The 15,628-nt window shown below is 32.7% G+C and overlaps 2 protein-coding genes across 2 annotated transcripts; both read left to right on the top strand.

The window, feature by feature from the left end:
* Positions 1–7,752: 7,752 nt before the first annotated feature.
* LOC133829419 (protein CHUP1, chloroplastic) lies at positions 7,753–9,411 on the top strand. Its single transcript, XM_062259169.1, has 2 exons — positions 7,753–8,664; positions 8,763–9,411. Exons 1-2 carry the CDS (start codon positions 7,855–7,857, stop codon positions 9,216–9,218), a joined length of 1,266 nt encoding a protein of 421 aa, XP_062115153.1. The 5' UTR covers positions 7,753–7,854; the 3' UTR covers positions 9,219–9,411.
* Positions 9,412–9,777: 366 nt separating this feature from the next.
* Positions 9,778–12,822, top strand: LOC133831234 (peptidyl-prolyl cis-trans isomerase FKBP16-4, chloroplastic). The gene is made up of 10 exons (XM_062261445.1): positions 9,778–10,007; positions 10,115–10,258; positions 10,484–10,539; positions 10,694–10,749; positions 11,158–11,215; positions 11,513–11,587; positions 11,849–11,938; positions 12,160–12,237; positions 12,398–12,438; positions 12,544–12,822. Exons 1-10 carry the CDS (start codon positions 9,929–9,931, stop codon positions 12,569–12,571), a joined length of 705 nt encoding a protein of 234 aa, XP_062117429.1. The 5' UTR covers positions 9,778–9,928; the 3' UTR covers positions 12,572–12,822.
* Positions 12,823–15,628: the final 2,806 nt, after the last annotated feature.

Below are 15,628 nucleotides of genomic sequence, written 5' to 3'. Positions count from 1 at the left end.
GCTCCCATCCTATCGTACGCGTTCGGTGGGTTATTGTCCCTCTAAGCTCGAGCTTGGTTTGGCGGGACATTCCCGTTATCGCGTACTTCAAAAGGACCTCCCTCTTGATGAGTGTAACTGACTCCATCATGGGCTGAATTTCTCCTCTATGAGTTTAGGCGATCTCGCAGATCAGTCTGTGGATCGACTCGAGGGCTCTGAGCCGAACTCAGACGATTTCTCAAATCTGTACCGGACCTACCACTTCGACAACTCTCAATCCAGTAACTCTTGTTAGTGAAACTCAGTGCTCACGGGTTGAGGTTGAGGATCTGGGACATTGCCATGCGCCCAGGGGACATGGTCAGTGGCAGCTGGAGGAGGATTTCTCCTGTTGTCCCCATAGGCAGGAACATTTCATGCAGAACGGGGTGGCATTGGATGTCTTATAGGTGACGGGGATGTCTGATTGGCGAGGTGATTCTCGTCCCATTAGGGCGGATTAAAATAGCCCGTGATCGTTCTGCTCCCCCACTTCTAGCTTTTTGCGTCTGGCGATCTGATCGTGACCCAGGGATGGAATATGTTGCCTCTGCAGGTTTCCTCTAGCCCTTCCCCGCAAATTGTCGTGAATATTCCCAGGCACATGCAACGATGGTATTGAACTTGGGGTCGAGGTTCTAACCGATCGGTTGTCTTGCCGACGATCCCTAGGAGGACCACCAGGTTGAGCATTTGGGCGATTTCTTGCTGTGGGCACAGAACTTGGGGTGGCAACTCTACCTGACCGATTTGGTTTGGACCAGTCATTCCTGTGGATCTTACGAGACCCACTTTGCCTCTTTCCGACATTAACGTCGGTTGAAAGAGGGGGTAACCGAGCCAAAATCTCATCGATTTGCTTGTTTGCCTTAGCCAGATGGCTTCTTAACTGCATGTTCTCCATCTCTACGGCGGTCAAGTAATCGAGGTTTGGATTTGGAGGCAGTGACGCCGAACTTCCGGTATCGCCATGACCCATTGGTTGTTTTCCCAATCACTGTTGAACTTCTGGGACATGCTCATCGAAGATAGCGGTATGGTGGGCCTCCTACCCACCAAGCTGTTCCATCTCATTGTCGTGCCTCGAGCGAGTGACCACCATGATGAACTTTGATTTGGACCTTTATAAAAGCACTAATCTTTTTCCTCTCAACGAAAGCACCAAACTGTTGACACGATTCTTCACCAACAGTGAATTAAGAATATATATATATATGGGATGAATTAGTGCTTAATGATGAACCATATTAAGAAACTGATTCTCAAGAACACTCGTCTTTTTACGTGGTTCAGTGGTTAAAATCCACCTAGTCCACGAGACTATATTATTACTGTTTTTCTCTCTCAAATTTGACAGATTTTTTGCATTACAAAAAATTATCTCTCTTTTCCATATCCAAGATCTTAGCATTTATAGAGAAAATCCTTGGCCAGGCCTTGGGGTCATCACGTGACTTGACCCCCAGTGTTACCTACCACACTAATTATAAATATTACAATTTTTGCTAAGGCATGGTCTGATCATTAAGTAAACTGATCTTGGAACCTCAGGGATACTCGGACATGCCATGCCTGACCATGCACGATTATGTAACGTGTCCGGGTTTTCAGGGATCCGCGGACATGACATGTCTGACCATGCACGTCTATATAACATATATGGGATTCTAGGGATCCAAGGATACGTTAGGTCTCTAGCGTACCCCGAGCTGAATGCACCGTGAGCTCGTGTCACGGATACTATGCCTTATAATCATTACAAGCTCATACTTATTGCTTTGTATTCCCCAGCTCGTGTTATTGACCTGGGGAACCGTGCTGCCTTTGTGGAGAAAATATAGACTTGTGGATTATCTATTACAGTCATTTACTCGCTAGCTGTACACGAGCTAAATTTTAGGATGCACAACATTTTTCCCCTAAAAAATTATATATATATATAAGTAAATATAAAACTTGTTCAATAATAATAGTTTAGAGTTACATTACATAAATTATCACAACGATGCCAACAATCTTTTAATATGTATTTATATATGTGCATTTGATGAAATTACACCATTTCCCTTTCAAAAAATATAAAAATAAAAATAAAAGTACACCATTTAATAAGTTTGGTCTTTCAAAAATAATTTAACAACCACCAATTTTTCTTATTTCAAATATCCATAATGTGACATGATCAGTGCATCTAATAATGTGAACGTGAAATCACTGCAAATACTATATGAGACATGAATAAATTAAAGTACACATCATCATCACATATAAGATTGCATTATGTAGTCAACTTAAACAAAGTTTTTAGTCCTAAACGAAAACCCACTAAAGCATATAAACGAAGAAAATGAATCCCTTGAAATTTAATGCAACTTTCACCAAGAACCCACTCACTCGGCTGCATGGTTTTCGAAAAAGATAAATGTTTTGTTTTTGTAATGGTCCATCATCCCACGAGTCAAATAGAATAATACTAAACACAAAGAAAAAGAAGAACAATGTTCCGACCATTATTGTAGTCAATATATATATATATATATATATAAAAATTATTAGAAATCATCTGCAACTTCTTTGATAAAGAAGAAAAGGCAAAGCTCATGGGTTACAGATAATATAATTAGGAATAGAACTTAAGTCATGAGGAGTTACAAACAATTACAATTCAAAGACCACTTAGCTAAATTGCCATTATTGTAGTCAATAAATATTGATATAATTAATTTATATGTAATATAATTGGATTACATTAGTTTACCTATACATAGTCAATAACATTTGATATAATGAATTTTTATGCATATAATTCAACTTAACACCTCTTTTTTCTTATTAGACTAAGTTGTGCCCTTGAAAAATGTGATTATTAGTCGTCCAAGATGCGATTAATTTCGTCAAATATTACAAATTGTGTCAACTACAGGATAATAATTTTTTTTGTATTAAATTTCAATGTGACATATATATAAACAATTGAGTCTTTAATCAATAATTATAATTAATTTAAAAGCTTTAAAAAGTTTAATATGATCAAACAACTCAACATTTAATATTAATAACAACGAATAAACATTAAAACTCGTCCATATATATAATTATATAACTCAATTATTTTAGGCACCCATATTTCGAAACCACCTCAACAAAATTATTTTAATAATAGATTGATTGTACAGTGTGCTTACAAATAAATATATATATTAAAAATATGTCACAATACATAAATTTATAAATAATTAAATACATATAAATACAAAATATATAGTGAAGACTTCTCAATTTAGTTACTTCTTCATGGTTGTTAAATTTTTTAAGACTTGGTATATAAAGTTACGATAAGTTGTTAATATATAAGTTTTTACTTTTTTCTTAAATAAAATTTTTATTTCTAAATATAGAAATTATTAAAATGGTAATTATGTGATTATAATTCCATAAAATTCTGCAAATAATCAATCCTGTTAATTTAAATTTTTAAGATTAGAAGTTCTTTTATTTTTTATGGCAAGATTAGAAGCTTAAGGAAAATATTTTAAGAATTTTAAATAAAAAAAGTTATAAGAGCATAAGAGCAACTCCAATGGTGGTTATCTCACCCGTTGCCTAAAATGTATAAATCATCTTAAAATATAATTTTTTATTTTCTCTTTCATCCACATTATTTTGACAACTTTTTCCATAAAAATACTTCATTGCTAAGCCACCCAAAATTTGTCAACTATGGTCCTACAACTATGGTCCTACACAAATATCTTCATACTAAATTTTTTTAATTCATATATTAATATAAATAAATTTAGAATATTGAAAATTTAAATTTTGGGGATTAGTAGAGGGTGTATTTTGAAAATTTTGATTGAAATGAGAATATTGAAATTTTTGATTTTTGGGGTTGGTATGTACATAAAATGATGAATTTTGAAAAACTTGAGAATATTGAAAATTTTGATTTCGAAATTGGTATTTGGAGAATTTGTAGAATTTTGGGAATCCATTAGTAAGAAAATAAATTTTGTGATAATGATAATTTGGAACTAGAGTGTATGAAATTGTGTGAAAATTGAATGAAATAGATGAGTATTTATAGAAAATAATAATAAATAAATTGTGCCAGACTTTAGAAAAAAGGGTAATAATTTGAACCGTTCTTTACAAAGAGAAATGTTACAATAATGATATGTGCACCCAAAATATGTACTCAAACATTACACACAGTTGCTAGTCACTGTTTTTTAAAATAGTGGGTCCCAGTTTTAATAAATGTGATTGGCTAGACTAAACTGCCACATCACTTTGGGTATATATTTTGGGTGCACATATCATTACTCATATATATATATATATATATATATATATAAAGACTATCCAATGACAAAACCACCTAACTTGTCAGACTTTAGTCAACAGGCTACTGGTTAGCAAAGGCATTGTTGTTGCTCTAATAGTATTAGTTGATATCATAAATAAATATATTGTTACGGACAACAAACAAGAACAAAATGCTATAAATGCTTGTAAATATTATAAGAGTTTGGAGAACTAGTGAATGCATCTTATTGGATGTGATGATGATTTTGCTCGGATGATTTTTTAGAATAAAATTGATTCTTCGGTATAATAATTATCTTCATTTTAATCTTAAATTAATTTTAAATTAGTTTTCTAATTTTAATGGTATAAAGATTCTCTTGTTTTGTTCTTGATATTTTCTAATTTTGTTTACAATAATAGACAAAGTAAACAAAATTAAGGGGATTTTTAAAAAATATGGTTTTTTAGCTATCAATGTGCAAAAATATGGGAGTTCAACTTTCTTTAATTTGTATGGGAAAATTTAATTAAGAAAACTTAGTTTATGGAAAACTAATCCCATATTGGAAATCAAAATTAATCAAAACAAATGAGCAAAAAGGAGGGGTACTATAGTAATTAACATAGCCAAAACTCCTTCAGCCAAGTCCATCTTCTCTTTCATTTTGCCCTAGCCGCCTCACCATCTCCACCATAGCCAAAACTCCTCCACTCGGCTGCCTCACCATCTCCACCATCATCTCCGGCCACCCACCCTCACTACCTACCAAGAACACCCTAGCCACACCTCCGTGAAACTCAGCCACTTCTCCACTCGGCTGCCTCACCATCTCCACCATCATCTCCGACCACCCCCTTACCACCTGCCAAGAACACCCCAGGTGCACCTCCGTGAAACCTAGCCACCTTCACCACCTTAGGCGTGCACCTCCATGAAACTCAGCCAAGAACACCCCAGTCGCACCATTGACGAACACAAACTCAATTCGCGCATCTCTGCGCGATTCCATTCGCGAGCCCCCAAATCCAAAACGACGAGGATAGGCTGAGGTGAGGGATGTTCTAGTGGTGGTCGGAGGCGAGGAAGAAGGGTGGCGCTTGGGCTGTGTGCGATTTGTGGTGCTCGGATCTGTGCAAAACAACGGGGATGGCTGGGTTTGCGACGGGGATTTGTGCATAAGGGATGGGGGTTTCTGGTGGTGGTCGGAGGTGAGGGAGGAGGTTGGTTCGTGATCAGATCTGGTTTTTTTTTTTTTTTTGTCTTGAGATCTGAGGTAACTGGTTACCTTCACGTTGTTTGTTTGTATATTTTAGGAGGTCACTGGTTACCTTCACATTCTGATGTGTGTGTATATTTCTGGGTTCTACATGGTAACTGGTTACCTAGGTTACTAAATCATACTTACTCTTTTTCTTTTTTTTTCCTTCAAATGTGATGTTTTTTTTTTTTCATTTCTAATATGAGTGACTCGTCAACCTCTTATGATAACTGGTTACCCCTCCTGATACATGTTATTTAGCCTCTAAGATTATTTTTTACATAAATATGAAAAAACACAAACAAGTAACTCGTTACCCCTCTAGATAAATGTTATTAAAGCTAGCTGTAGGATTTTTTTACATAACTTTGAAAAATTAAATAAGTAACTGGTTACCTTACCCAGGTTTTAAAAAAAACGTACAACCTAAAGAAAAGGAAAAAAATGTTTAAAATAAATAAAAATAATAATAAACACAATTCATATTACAAAAAAAAAAAAAAATTTGCAAAACAATCATGGAAAATTTTAATATAAAAATAGTTATATAAAATTAATATAAAAAAATAATCAAATAAGCTAAAAAAATAATCAAATTACAAACATACCCTTCAAAATTCATAAAACTTGATTAAGAGTGAAAATATGGCATAAACAAACTTTTATACAAAAATATGGGAAACTAAACCCATAAAGGTGAAATTAAAACAAAAAAAGCCATAGATTAACTTTTTTTGAAAAAAAGCCATATTTTTGCACAATTTATTAAAATTCCCATATAATATGTAATTTTCACCAAAATTAAAGCTCAAATAATCAGCTTGTATTTATAGACTAGTGTCTGAAGTAGTGTTTATGAGTATTCCCGGCGGTTCTTAAATGCATATTTAATGGAGTTTTATATTGGTGATATATTGTTAAAATATAACTTACTTAAGAAAATATTTACTCTAATAGTGTGCCAAAAATTGTGTGAAATTTGGCACATACTAAAAGTTGTGCTAAATTTAGCACACAATATAGCATAACATCATCATAAATGCTACACTTTTTTATTTACTTTATGTCATTTTTATTATTTTAATACTATCTTTATCTATTACCATTAAATACTAAACTTTTATCTTATTATTTTATTATTACTATCTTTAACTATCAACAATAAAATATAAAAGAAAATTATTACATTTTGTATATTTTCAATAAATATCAAATGAACATTAATGAAAGATTAATTTTTACATCAACTTTATTTATGCATTGAAGCATATTGCTAAAAATTGTGTTAAATATATCACATATTGATTTTTTTATACCAAATATAACACAATATTTACTTCTCCTATTACAGATGTTATTAGAGTGTTCGGGATTTTGTTAATTATTTGGTTATTATTTTTAGGTTTTTGATTCGTTTCTCTTTCTCGTATTATTACGGAATTCCCAACAATAGGAAGACTTAATATTGATTATTATTTGTCTTTACAAAGTTTTATCATAAGATTATTATGATTGGTGATTGGTGATTGGTGATTGGTGATTGGTGATTGGTGATTGGTTATAGGTTATTGGTGATTAGCTATTGGTCACTCACTGTGGGGGACTGATAGGAAAGATGATTTCTATCCTCCTCACTATAAGAAATAGAATCATTTTTTGAACTAGCACAAATATCCAAATGCATGCTTGAACTTTATAACATGCATATTCAAATTACTTGGGGGAAGAGAAAGAGCTACTTGGGGTTTTATAATGGATTTGCATATTATAGACTTGTATTTACATGTTCTAATCTAAACATGTTTGATCAAGTTTAAACTTTGGAAGCAAAATTAGAGTACTGGTCTACAGTGTGAATGGTGGTTACCAACACTTGTAAACAAATGAAATGAAACCCCTTTGAGCAAAAGCAGCCCATCATTTTGAAAAGCATTCCCCAAAAGGAATGAGATTCCAAACATAACCTAGAAAGTGGAATGGAAAAGCAGTGCCAAATGAAGGGCTATGGAGTAGTCAAAAAGCAAAGATATCTAAAACTTCTAAATAAAGAAAACACATACAAAGCAAATTAAGGAAAAGAATAATATATTGTGCAGATTTATAATGAAGCATCCATTATTTGATTTCCATTGATCATAATTCAATAACTCTTGTATTTAACACTTGCATTTTGTGGTGTTCATCATCTCAAGGCCTGTAAAAGAATCATTTTGTTGTGTTGTTTTAGTATCAAGAGGAGAGCTCAATATCAAAAGCAGAGATCATGAAGCCATTGATCTTCAAAGCTGGTATTCCTCTTGCTTTATCTGTGGCTGCTTTTGTATATGCCAGGATTGTGGCTAGGAGAAGTGTTTTCAAAGACACCATGTTAGAAAACACTAAGGTGAATTCCCTAGAGATTGGTTCTCAATTTGGAAGTGAGAAGAGTTTTCATAGCCTAAGTTCTACACGTTTGCCTTCTGTTGAATGTAATGAACCATTAGTTATTGAAACCAATTCCATGGAAAGTTCAGAAACTCAAAATAAACCTGATTTGGAAGAAGAGATTTTAGGCCTAAAAAGCCGACTAGATGATTTGCGAAATATAGAAGAGGAACTAGAGATGAAGTTCATTAGGTACAACAACATGAAAGAGCAAGAATCTGTGCTTATGCATCTTACGAACATGTTGTTACTGGAGATGGCTCAAATTGAGTTCTTGGATAGGGAAACTTCCTTAATAGAGGATGAGAGCCGAAGGCTTGAGAAGTTGTTGGTTGAATCTTTGAGACTTTTGGAGCAGCTTGAGTATTGGAAATCAGAAAATGGATTGCTTCAACGAAAGGTAAAGAGGCTTTTGAGGATTAAGAAAGTGCAATCTAGCCTCATAAAAGAGAAGGAACTGAAGATTAAAGCTAGAGAAAGAGAACTTTTGAAAACTCAGGAGGAATTAGAAACTAGAACTAGTCTAATCAAGGAATTGGAAGATGAAGTTAGAGAGCTGAGGATGGTTTTGCATCAAATGCAAGAAGACAAGAATGAGCTTATGCAAAAGTTGGTTTTGGAAGAAACTTTCACCTCATCATTATCCAAGGTTTAACAACTTTTTTCTCTCTATTTGAATATGATATATGTAATATGTTCTTAACTTGTGGCATTATTTGACCATTGTATGGATTTTCCATATTTCAGATTGCAGAAAACAAAGGAGTTTTGAGTGAACTCGAGCAGCTAAAGAAGGATCGAGCAACCGAAGTAGAGGAGATAATTTACTTGAGATGGAGTAATGCTTGCTTAAGGCACGAGTTGATGAAGAATCAAACACAATATCAAGACAAAAATCAGAACAAATATCAGTGGGAGCTTGATATTCAAGGAAATCTAGAGATGGGAAATTCTGGGTTGGAGCAAGAATTGGCTAGTATGGTTTTGGGACACAGTGAGAATGGATTTGGTGAGCAAGCCTCTACTTGTTCTAAAAGAAAGAAGTTAGTTCAGAAGCTTAAGAAATGGGTTGAAGGGAGTGAGAAGGGAAAAAGAAAACTAGATGAGAAAGTAAGGCATGAAATTAAGTGCTTTGGAAGGCACTCTGTTTCAGATGATAAAGAAGAACATCTTCAAGGAAGGAGATCTTGCTCCAGTGCATGACAATACAGCTAAAGATGGAGATTTTTATTTTTTCAGTAATCTCAAGATGGATTTTGAAACAAAATAAACTAGTAATAATACGGCATTCAGTCAGAAAAAATGTACAATTAAAGGCTGGAAAATCCATTTGTATCAGCATATTCTTCTAATTCTTGATGAACAATAATATATACATATAAATATATATGTATGTATATAAGAAGACTTCATTTATTTGTTTTATGATGTTTTTTCAGGGTTATTATATTAGAAAACAGGCATCATTCATAGATATATGGTCACTAACTTACAAAACACATGAATATATTAGAACTAGGAAATGATTCAACATTCATGAGCACAATGAAGGTAAAAATGAGTATCTAATATTAATAAAATTATCTTTTGTTTTCTCTTAAAATCAAATGGAGATTAAAACAGTCTAAATATAATTTGACATGTTTGAATGAAAAAAACTTCTCATACACATAGTTGTGGTGGAGCCCGGATTAAGAATTACAAGGGTTGAATGAAGGTCTGTTCTATTGTGCCACACGTTGTGATTTTGAGTCATTAAAGTTGTGGATGAAATTTAGGATGCTATCCTCTCCCTCTCTCTCCAAACCAACAAAAAGACTCCATTTTTCAGCCAAAATAAACAATGCAATGATATAACCAAATAGTTTTAATACTCTTTTTTAACGATCTTATTAGTTATTCCGCAGTACACCATGGGGCATCTCCTTCTTCCTTGCTACCAACACAACCCATCTCAACTGTACAAGCCCCTTCTCTCCATACCCATTACAAGTACTCTCTCTATTAATATATTTGTGTGTGTATATACATATATGTTTGGAATACATGTATTTGGGGTTCATTCAGGCTAAAGTGAACATTTTTATTTGAACCAACAGGAAAAAGACCGACTAGCAGGAATTCATATGTGTTGCCATGTCAATGCTCATTGTCTTCTTCCTCAGATGATGTTTCAAAAGAAACAAAGCAATTTTTTCAGTTTGAGGGAAGGAGGGCCTTGGTTGGTTCTCTCCTAGCCACAGGTTACGTTCACCCCTTTATCTTGCAAATGTACACAATTTGAACTTTTTTCTTTTCTCCAATTATGCATTTCCATTTTATCTGGGTTTCGAAAAATAAAATAAAATTGCAGTGAATGTGATTGTTTTGTATCAATTGAGTTTTGAAAATCTGGGATTGTTTCTCCTCCTTCCACCCCCTTAGCCAAAAATTGTATTTTCTTATATTAAATTTTTGTAATGGATCAGCTGCTGGAATGTATCTTTGTGATGTGGCTGAGGCAGTTAGCACAAGTAGAAGAGCAGTGAGTTGCTTCATTTTCGTTATCTAGTTCTTAGCTATATCTTTTGTACTAGTCTCTCAAATTAGCAAAACTATAAATTTGATCGTGGGAATTGTTCAAGAAAGACAATTTACAGTTTCTAATATATTTGTAAACTTATTTCTCTGCTCTGCAGCTTAGAGGAGCTAAAATACCTGAAGAGGAATTTACAACACTTCCTAATGGTTTGAAGTTAGTAATCACTAACTTATGTTTTCTCTACCTACTTGTTATAGTAATTTTGTTTTTGATTTTCTGGTTTTCTCTATGTTCCTTCATGATTGGTTAAACTTGGAAAATTGTAATTGTATGCTCAAATTTTGATGGAGTCATTCACTTTGGAATCTTTTATATCTCACCACATCCAAAGCCAAGAGAAAATTACGTTTAAAAAGATTGTCATATTTTTGTATGAAGAAAACTATTCTGACTTTGTCAAGTTTCTACCTTGGTTAGGATAACATAATACAGTCACAGATTCCAAGTGACTACTCTTATGTGCTAATTTGTTCGTTTGATAATTTATTTTCATTTGTAGAAACTTCATATATTTTCTTTGATATATCTTCACTAAAAGATTTGAGGGGTAATGTCCTTCAGGTACTATGATTTGAAGGTCGGGAATGGAACAAAGGCAGTGAAAGGATCCCGGGTTGCAGTACGATTGCAGTCCAGTTAAATTTCATTATTTTCAACTATATATATGCACAGATACAAGTGTTTTTCCAATTTACTTGGATTGAGCCATGTTAGACACTTTGAGCATATGATAGACTGCACTGAAATTCTGTGAGAAATTATTTCAAAAATTCTTTTTTTTGCTGAAAAGTATTTGAACTAGTTCACTTCCACCAGAAGATTTCTTGGATTCACGTGCCAATTTCTGACATCGTAGTTAGTTAAAATCGTTCTTGAAAAATCCAGGTATAATGAATGTAAGATGATCATGTTGTAGGTTCACTATGTTGCTAAGTGGAGGGGCATCACTTTTATGACCAGCAGACAAGGACTTGGTGTTGGTGGAGGAACTGTAAGATCAGAGTCTTGCTTTGATTCATATCTACTTAGTATAGACAAATCTATAGTAGTGAGAGTAACCCCACACATAAACAGATGAATTAAATTGCTTTGGATATATGTTTTAAAAATATTAATCATATATTATTTCTGACAATCAAGAAGAAGAGCTGTTTCAAGAACGAAAATGTAGTAGCTTTGTGTGTCTTAAGATTTTTTTCTTGTTTCCACAAAAGAACTTAAAGATTGATTCTTGCTTATTGTTTTCCTGCAGCCATATGGATTTGATGTCGGTCAATCTGAGAGGGGGTCAGTCCTTAAAGGACTGGATCTTGGCGTAGAAGGCATGCGGGTAGGAGGCCAGGTGAGACCATTAGTTCTTAGATGAAATTTTCTCATTTGTCTTGTAATCTGCCTTTTCAGCTAAGTTTAGATTCCATGATATCTGATTTTCATGTTCTTTTAATATCAGTAGGTAGTCTTGGAATTTCTTATTCTCTTTTCATAGTAGCATAGATTCACTTGAAACTGCATTTAGAGCATTTTGTTCTCTTCTTAAAAGCTTGTGTAACTGTTATTCTCCAGAGAGTACTAATTGTGCCTCCAGAGCTAGCTTATGGAAAGAAAGGAGTTCAAGAAATTCCTCCAAATGCTACAATAGAGGTAATTCATATAGTTACTCACTTCAAAACTCAGCATGATATAAAGGCTTTCCACATGTTTTATACTTTTATCTCCTTCCTTTTGATCATTCTGCCACCCTTTTCAATGGACTCTTTTCATTCTCCATGTTTACTGAGATGCATAAGCTTTGAATCTGCAGTTAGATGTTGAACTACTAGCCATCAAACAGAGTCCGTTCGGGTAAGTAATGGATACTGGAATCTGTAAAATTGTCTGACATTGTTTACAGATGATGATATGTTCTTTGTGACAGTTTACTTAAGTTATTACTATTCTGTTATGCAGATCTGCCGTAAAAATTGTTGAAGGCTAATGAAAATCAATGTCTTCCCACGGCTCGAATTGTCTTGTCTAGTTTCTGTGAATGAAAATTTTAAGCTCACATATGGTGGTAAAAAGGATTGCCTCTCTTTTCTGATCTTTATGTAAATAAACTGGCCACTTTGTTCCTGGGCTAGAAATATGTAACCTGCATAATACAAGACTAGTGTTTTTTTTAGTTATTTGTACAAGTACTATTTGAAGCTCTTGAAAAAAAATCATATTTTTAGTTTTTAGTGATTATTCTAGTGTAGTATTAATTCTTTTTTGTTTTTTTAAGAACTTATTCTCCTTTGAAAAAGATGAGAAAGTACAAAACTCTGTCATGTGGTATCAAAATCATTTTTAGGTTTCCAGGATGAATGTTTTAAACCTCTTTTCCTCTTTTTAAGAAGGCTGATTCTTTGCAGTGATTTCCAAGCAAATGGATTCTTTAGCTGATTCACTTTATACACAAACAAATCATGGAAATCATACAAATATACAATGAAGTTAGTGGTGCGGGTAAATAGATAGAAAAAAATAAATAATGGGGACAAAATTAAAATAAAAAAAGTAAATATATTATTGGAAATAAAACATTTTATAAAGAAAAAAATGAAAATAATAATAGAACATACATGTAATGAACAGTGATTTCCCATGTATAAATCTTTGTTTTCTTTTATTATTTGCATTTAAACAACAATTAATTCTTGATGGCAGAAGAAAAAGGAAACAAAAAAATCTAGAAAAGTAGAGGATACATGTGCACATGTAGATGTAGGGTGTTATGCGTTATAACAAGCTATACATTAATTAAAAGAATATTCCAATGAGATAGAGCAATGATACGTGCACCTAAAATATTAATCAAAATATTACACATTAGTTTAATCTAGCCAATCACATTTATTAAATTAGAACTCATGGTCCTTAATGTTAAATTTAAGTAATTACAAAATGTTTACATAATTTATGTTGAGCACCATATCATATAGGAGTTTGGTGTTAAATTTAAGTAATTACAAAATGTTTACATAATTTATGTTGAGCACCATATCATATAGGAGTTTTGTGTTAAATTTAAGTAATTACAAAATGTTTACATAATTTATGTTGAGCACCATATCATATAGGAGTTTGGTGTAAAATAATTCTTAATGGTGCATGAAAGTAAGTAAATATTCATGTTTTTAATTTTGTAGTAAAATAGTCTAACCATCTTTTTAATATTACATATAACAAAATATGTCATTTACCAAATTACTATTTTATTATAAATATTTTAATATTATGGTATATGTATATTAGTTTTGTTTAATTACTTTTTATTTTAAGTTATTTTGATTTTTTTTCGTTTTTTATGGATTGTTGAATAATATATCATACCACAAAATACATATACTGAGTTGAAAAATAATATACCAACAAAACTTACAAAATTATTACTCAAAAATGTATATACTATACTAACAAAATTATATACTACCATTAAAATGTATATACCGTGATACAAAATTATATACTACCATTATGTATAATAAGATAGAAACTAAATATCATAAAAAAATGATATAACATACTACAAAAAACATATACACTAGTTGAAAATAATATACCAACAACTCATAAAAATCTTAAAAAATCAATATAACTTTAAAATAAAAATTAATTAAACAAAATTAATATACATATACCACTATATTAAAATCATACGTTTTTAAATAAATAAATAAAATTATAGAAAATGGAAATTTAGGTAATCAACAATGTAAAATATGTTAGAATTTTATATGGACTAATATAATTACAAACATAATTCCATTATCACAATCATTTTCTAGAGTGCCTATGAATAGTTAAAGACCATAATAGGATGGTTAATATTAATCTAACTGCAATTGAGGCACATGGTAGCACCCTAAAGACTATAGATTGGCCCATTAAACCATAGTCCACCATATCTAATAATATAAACTCAATAGGCCCAATATACCCCTTAGGGTAAGAAGGCATACGAGACATATATATAGAACATATGTGTTGTTGGGTAAAGATAGATGTATGTGGTTTTGGTAAGGGTTGCTTTCCATAAGTTCTCTCTTGCATTGTGTAGATCGTGAGATATTCAAGGATGAACATTGGAGACTCAATGTCAGGTATGTTTCATCTCTATATATTCAATTAAATGCTCTAAATAAAATGTGTTCCTGGATTGTTGTATGAGCATGTAATGTTGATTTGAATCTGATTTATGGATTTAATGTTCATAATATTGTTTCATAATTTATCAATTGGTATCAAGAGTCAGGTCTTTTGATTTTAGAGCTTATTGTCATATACCTCATTTTTTTGTCAAAATTTTTTTACAATGAAATTTCGAATTGGGCTATGAAGAAAATTAGTATATTAATCATCAATGGGTTCAGACCATTTTTTTTTTTACAAAATTTTGGGGAATTTCTTGAGTGTTTTCGGCCATGTATACCCATTTTTTTCAAAAAAAATTCATAGAAAAATGTATATATGATTGTTGGTTTTGAGAGTTTTTTTAACCCAAATGGAGGCCGGAAAGTGATAGAGGATGAGATGTGGAGCAAAACCCCTCAAACGGAGTCAGATTTGGTGGCCGGAGATGGCCTATCCGACCGGGTCACGAACCGGGTCGCGTAGACCCGAGAAGCAGACCCACGGGTCAATTTTGGGTGACAGGGACGATAAAAACGATATGTCGTTTTGCCTCTATCAAGCAAAAAACGACATGTCGTTCGTACGGACATTAGCCTCCCTTCAAAGAAAAACGACACGTCGTTTGACGTGTGAGGGTCGATTTTTATAGTGAAAACGACAAGTCGTTTTTGGTAAACTACATGTCGTTTTCTGAAACGTTTTAAAAAAAAAACCTTTTTTTTTGGGGCGCATGGGAGCGCGTGAGGGGTCTTTTTTGGCCAAATTTTTACCATTTCACTCCTATTCTCATATCCTACTATTTGTATATGTTTATGCACAAGATTAATCCATGAATTGTATTCATAATTGTATTTGTATTTAATTTTTTGTGGCATGA

The sequence above is a fragment of the Humulus lupulus genome, chromosome 4, assembly GCF_963169125.1.
Source record: "Humulus lupulus chromosome 4, drHumLupu1.1, whole genome shotgun sequence".
Taxonomy (NCBI): Eukaryota; Viridiplantae; Streptophyta; class Magnoliopsida; order Rosales; family Cannabaceae; genus Humulus; species Humulus lupulus.
The sequence above is the reverse complement of the archived record's forward strand: the minus strand, read 5'-3'. Positions and strand labels throughout refer to the sequence as shown.

What these genes read in the sequence shown, in the direction of transcription:
- LOC133829419 (XM_062259169.1), top strand. Translation starts at nt 7,855, where the DNA reads ATGAAGCCATTGATCTTCAAAGCTGGTATTCCTCTTGCTTTATCTGTG. An exon ending in TCACCTCATCATTATCCAAG is followed by an intron (nt 8,665 to 8,762) that starts GTTTAACAACTT and finishes TCCATATTTCAG; the next exon opens with ATTGCAGAAAACAAAGGAGT.
- LOC133831234 (XM_062261445.1), top strand. Translation starts at nt 9,929, where the DNA reads ATGGGGCATCTCCTTCTTCCTTGCTACCAACACAACCCATCTCAACTG. An exon ending in TCTCTCCATACCCATTACAA is followed by an intron (nt 10,008 to 10,114) that starts GTACTCTCTCTA and finishes TTGAACCAACAG; the next exon opens with GAAAAAGACCGACTAGCAGG. An exon ending in ACACTTCCTAATGGTTTGAA is followed by an intron (nt 10,750 to 11,157) that starts GTTAGTAATCAC and finishes AATGTCCTTCAG; the next exon opens with GTACTATGATTTGAAGGTCG.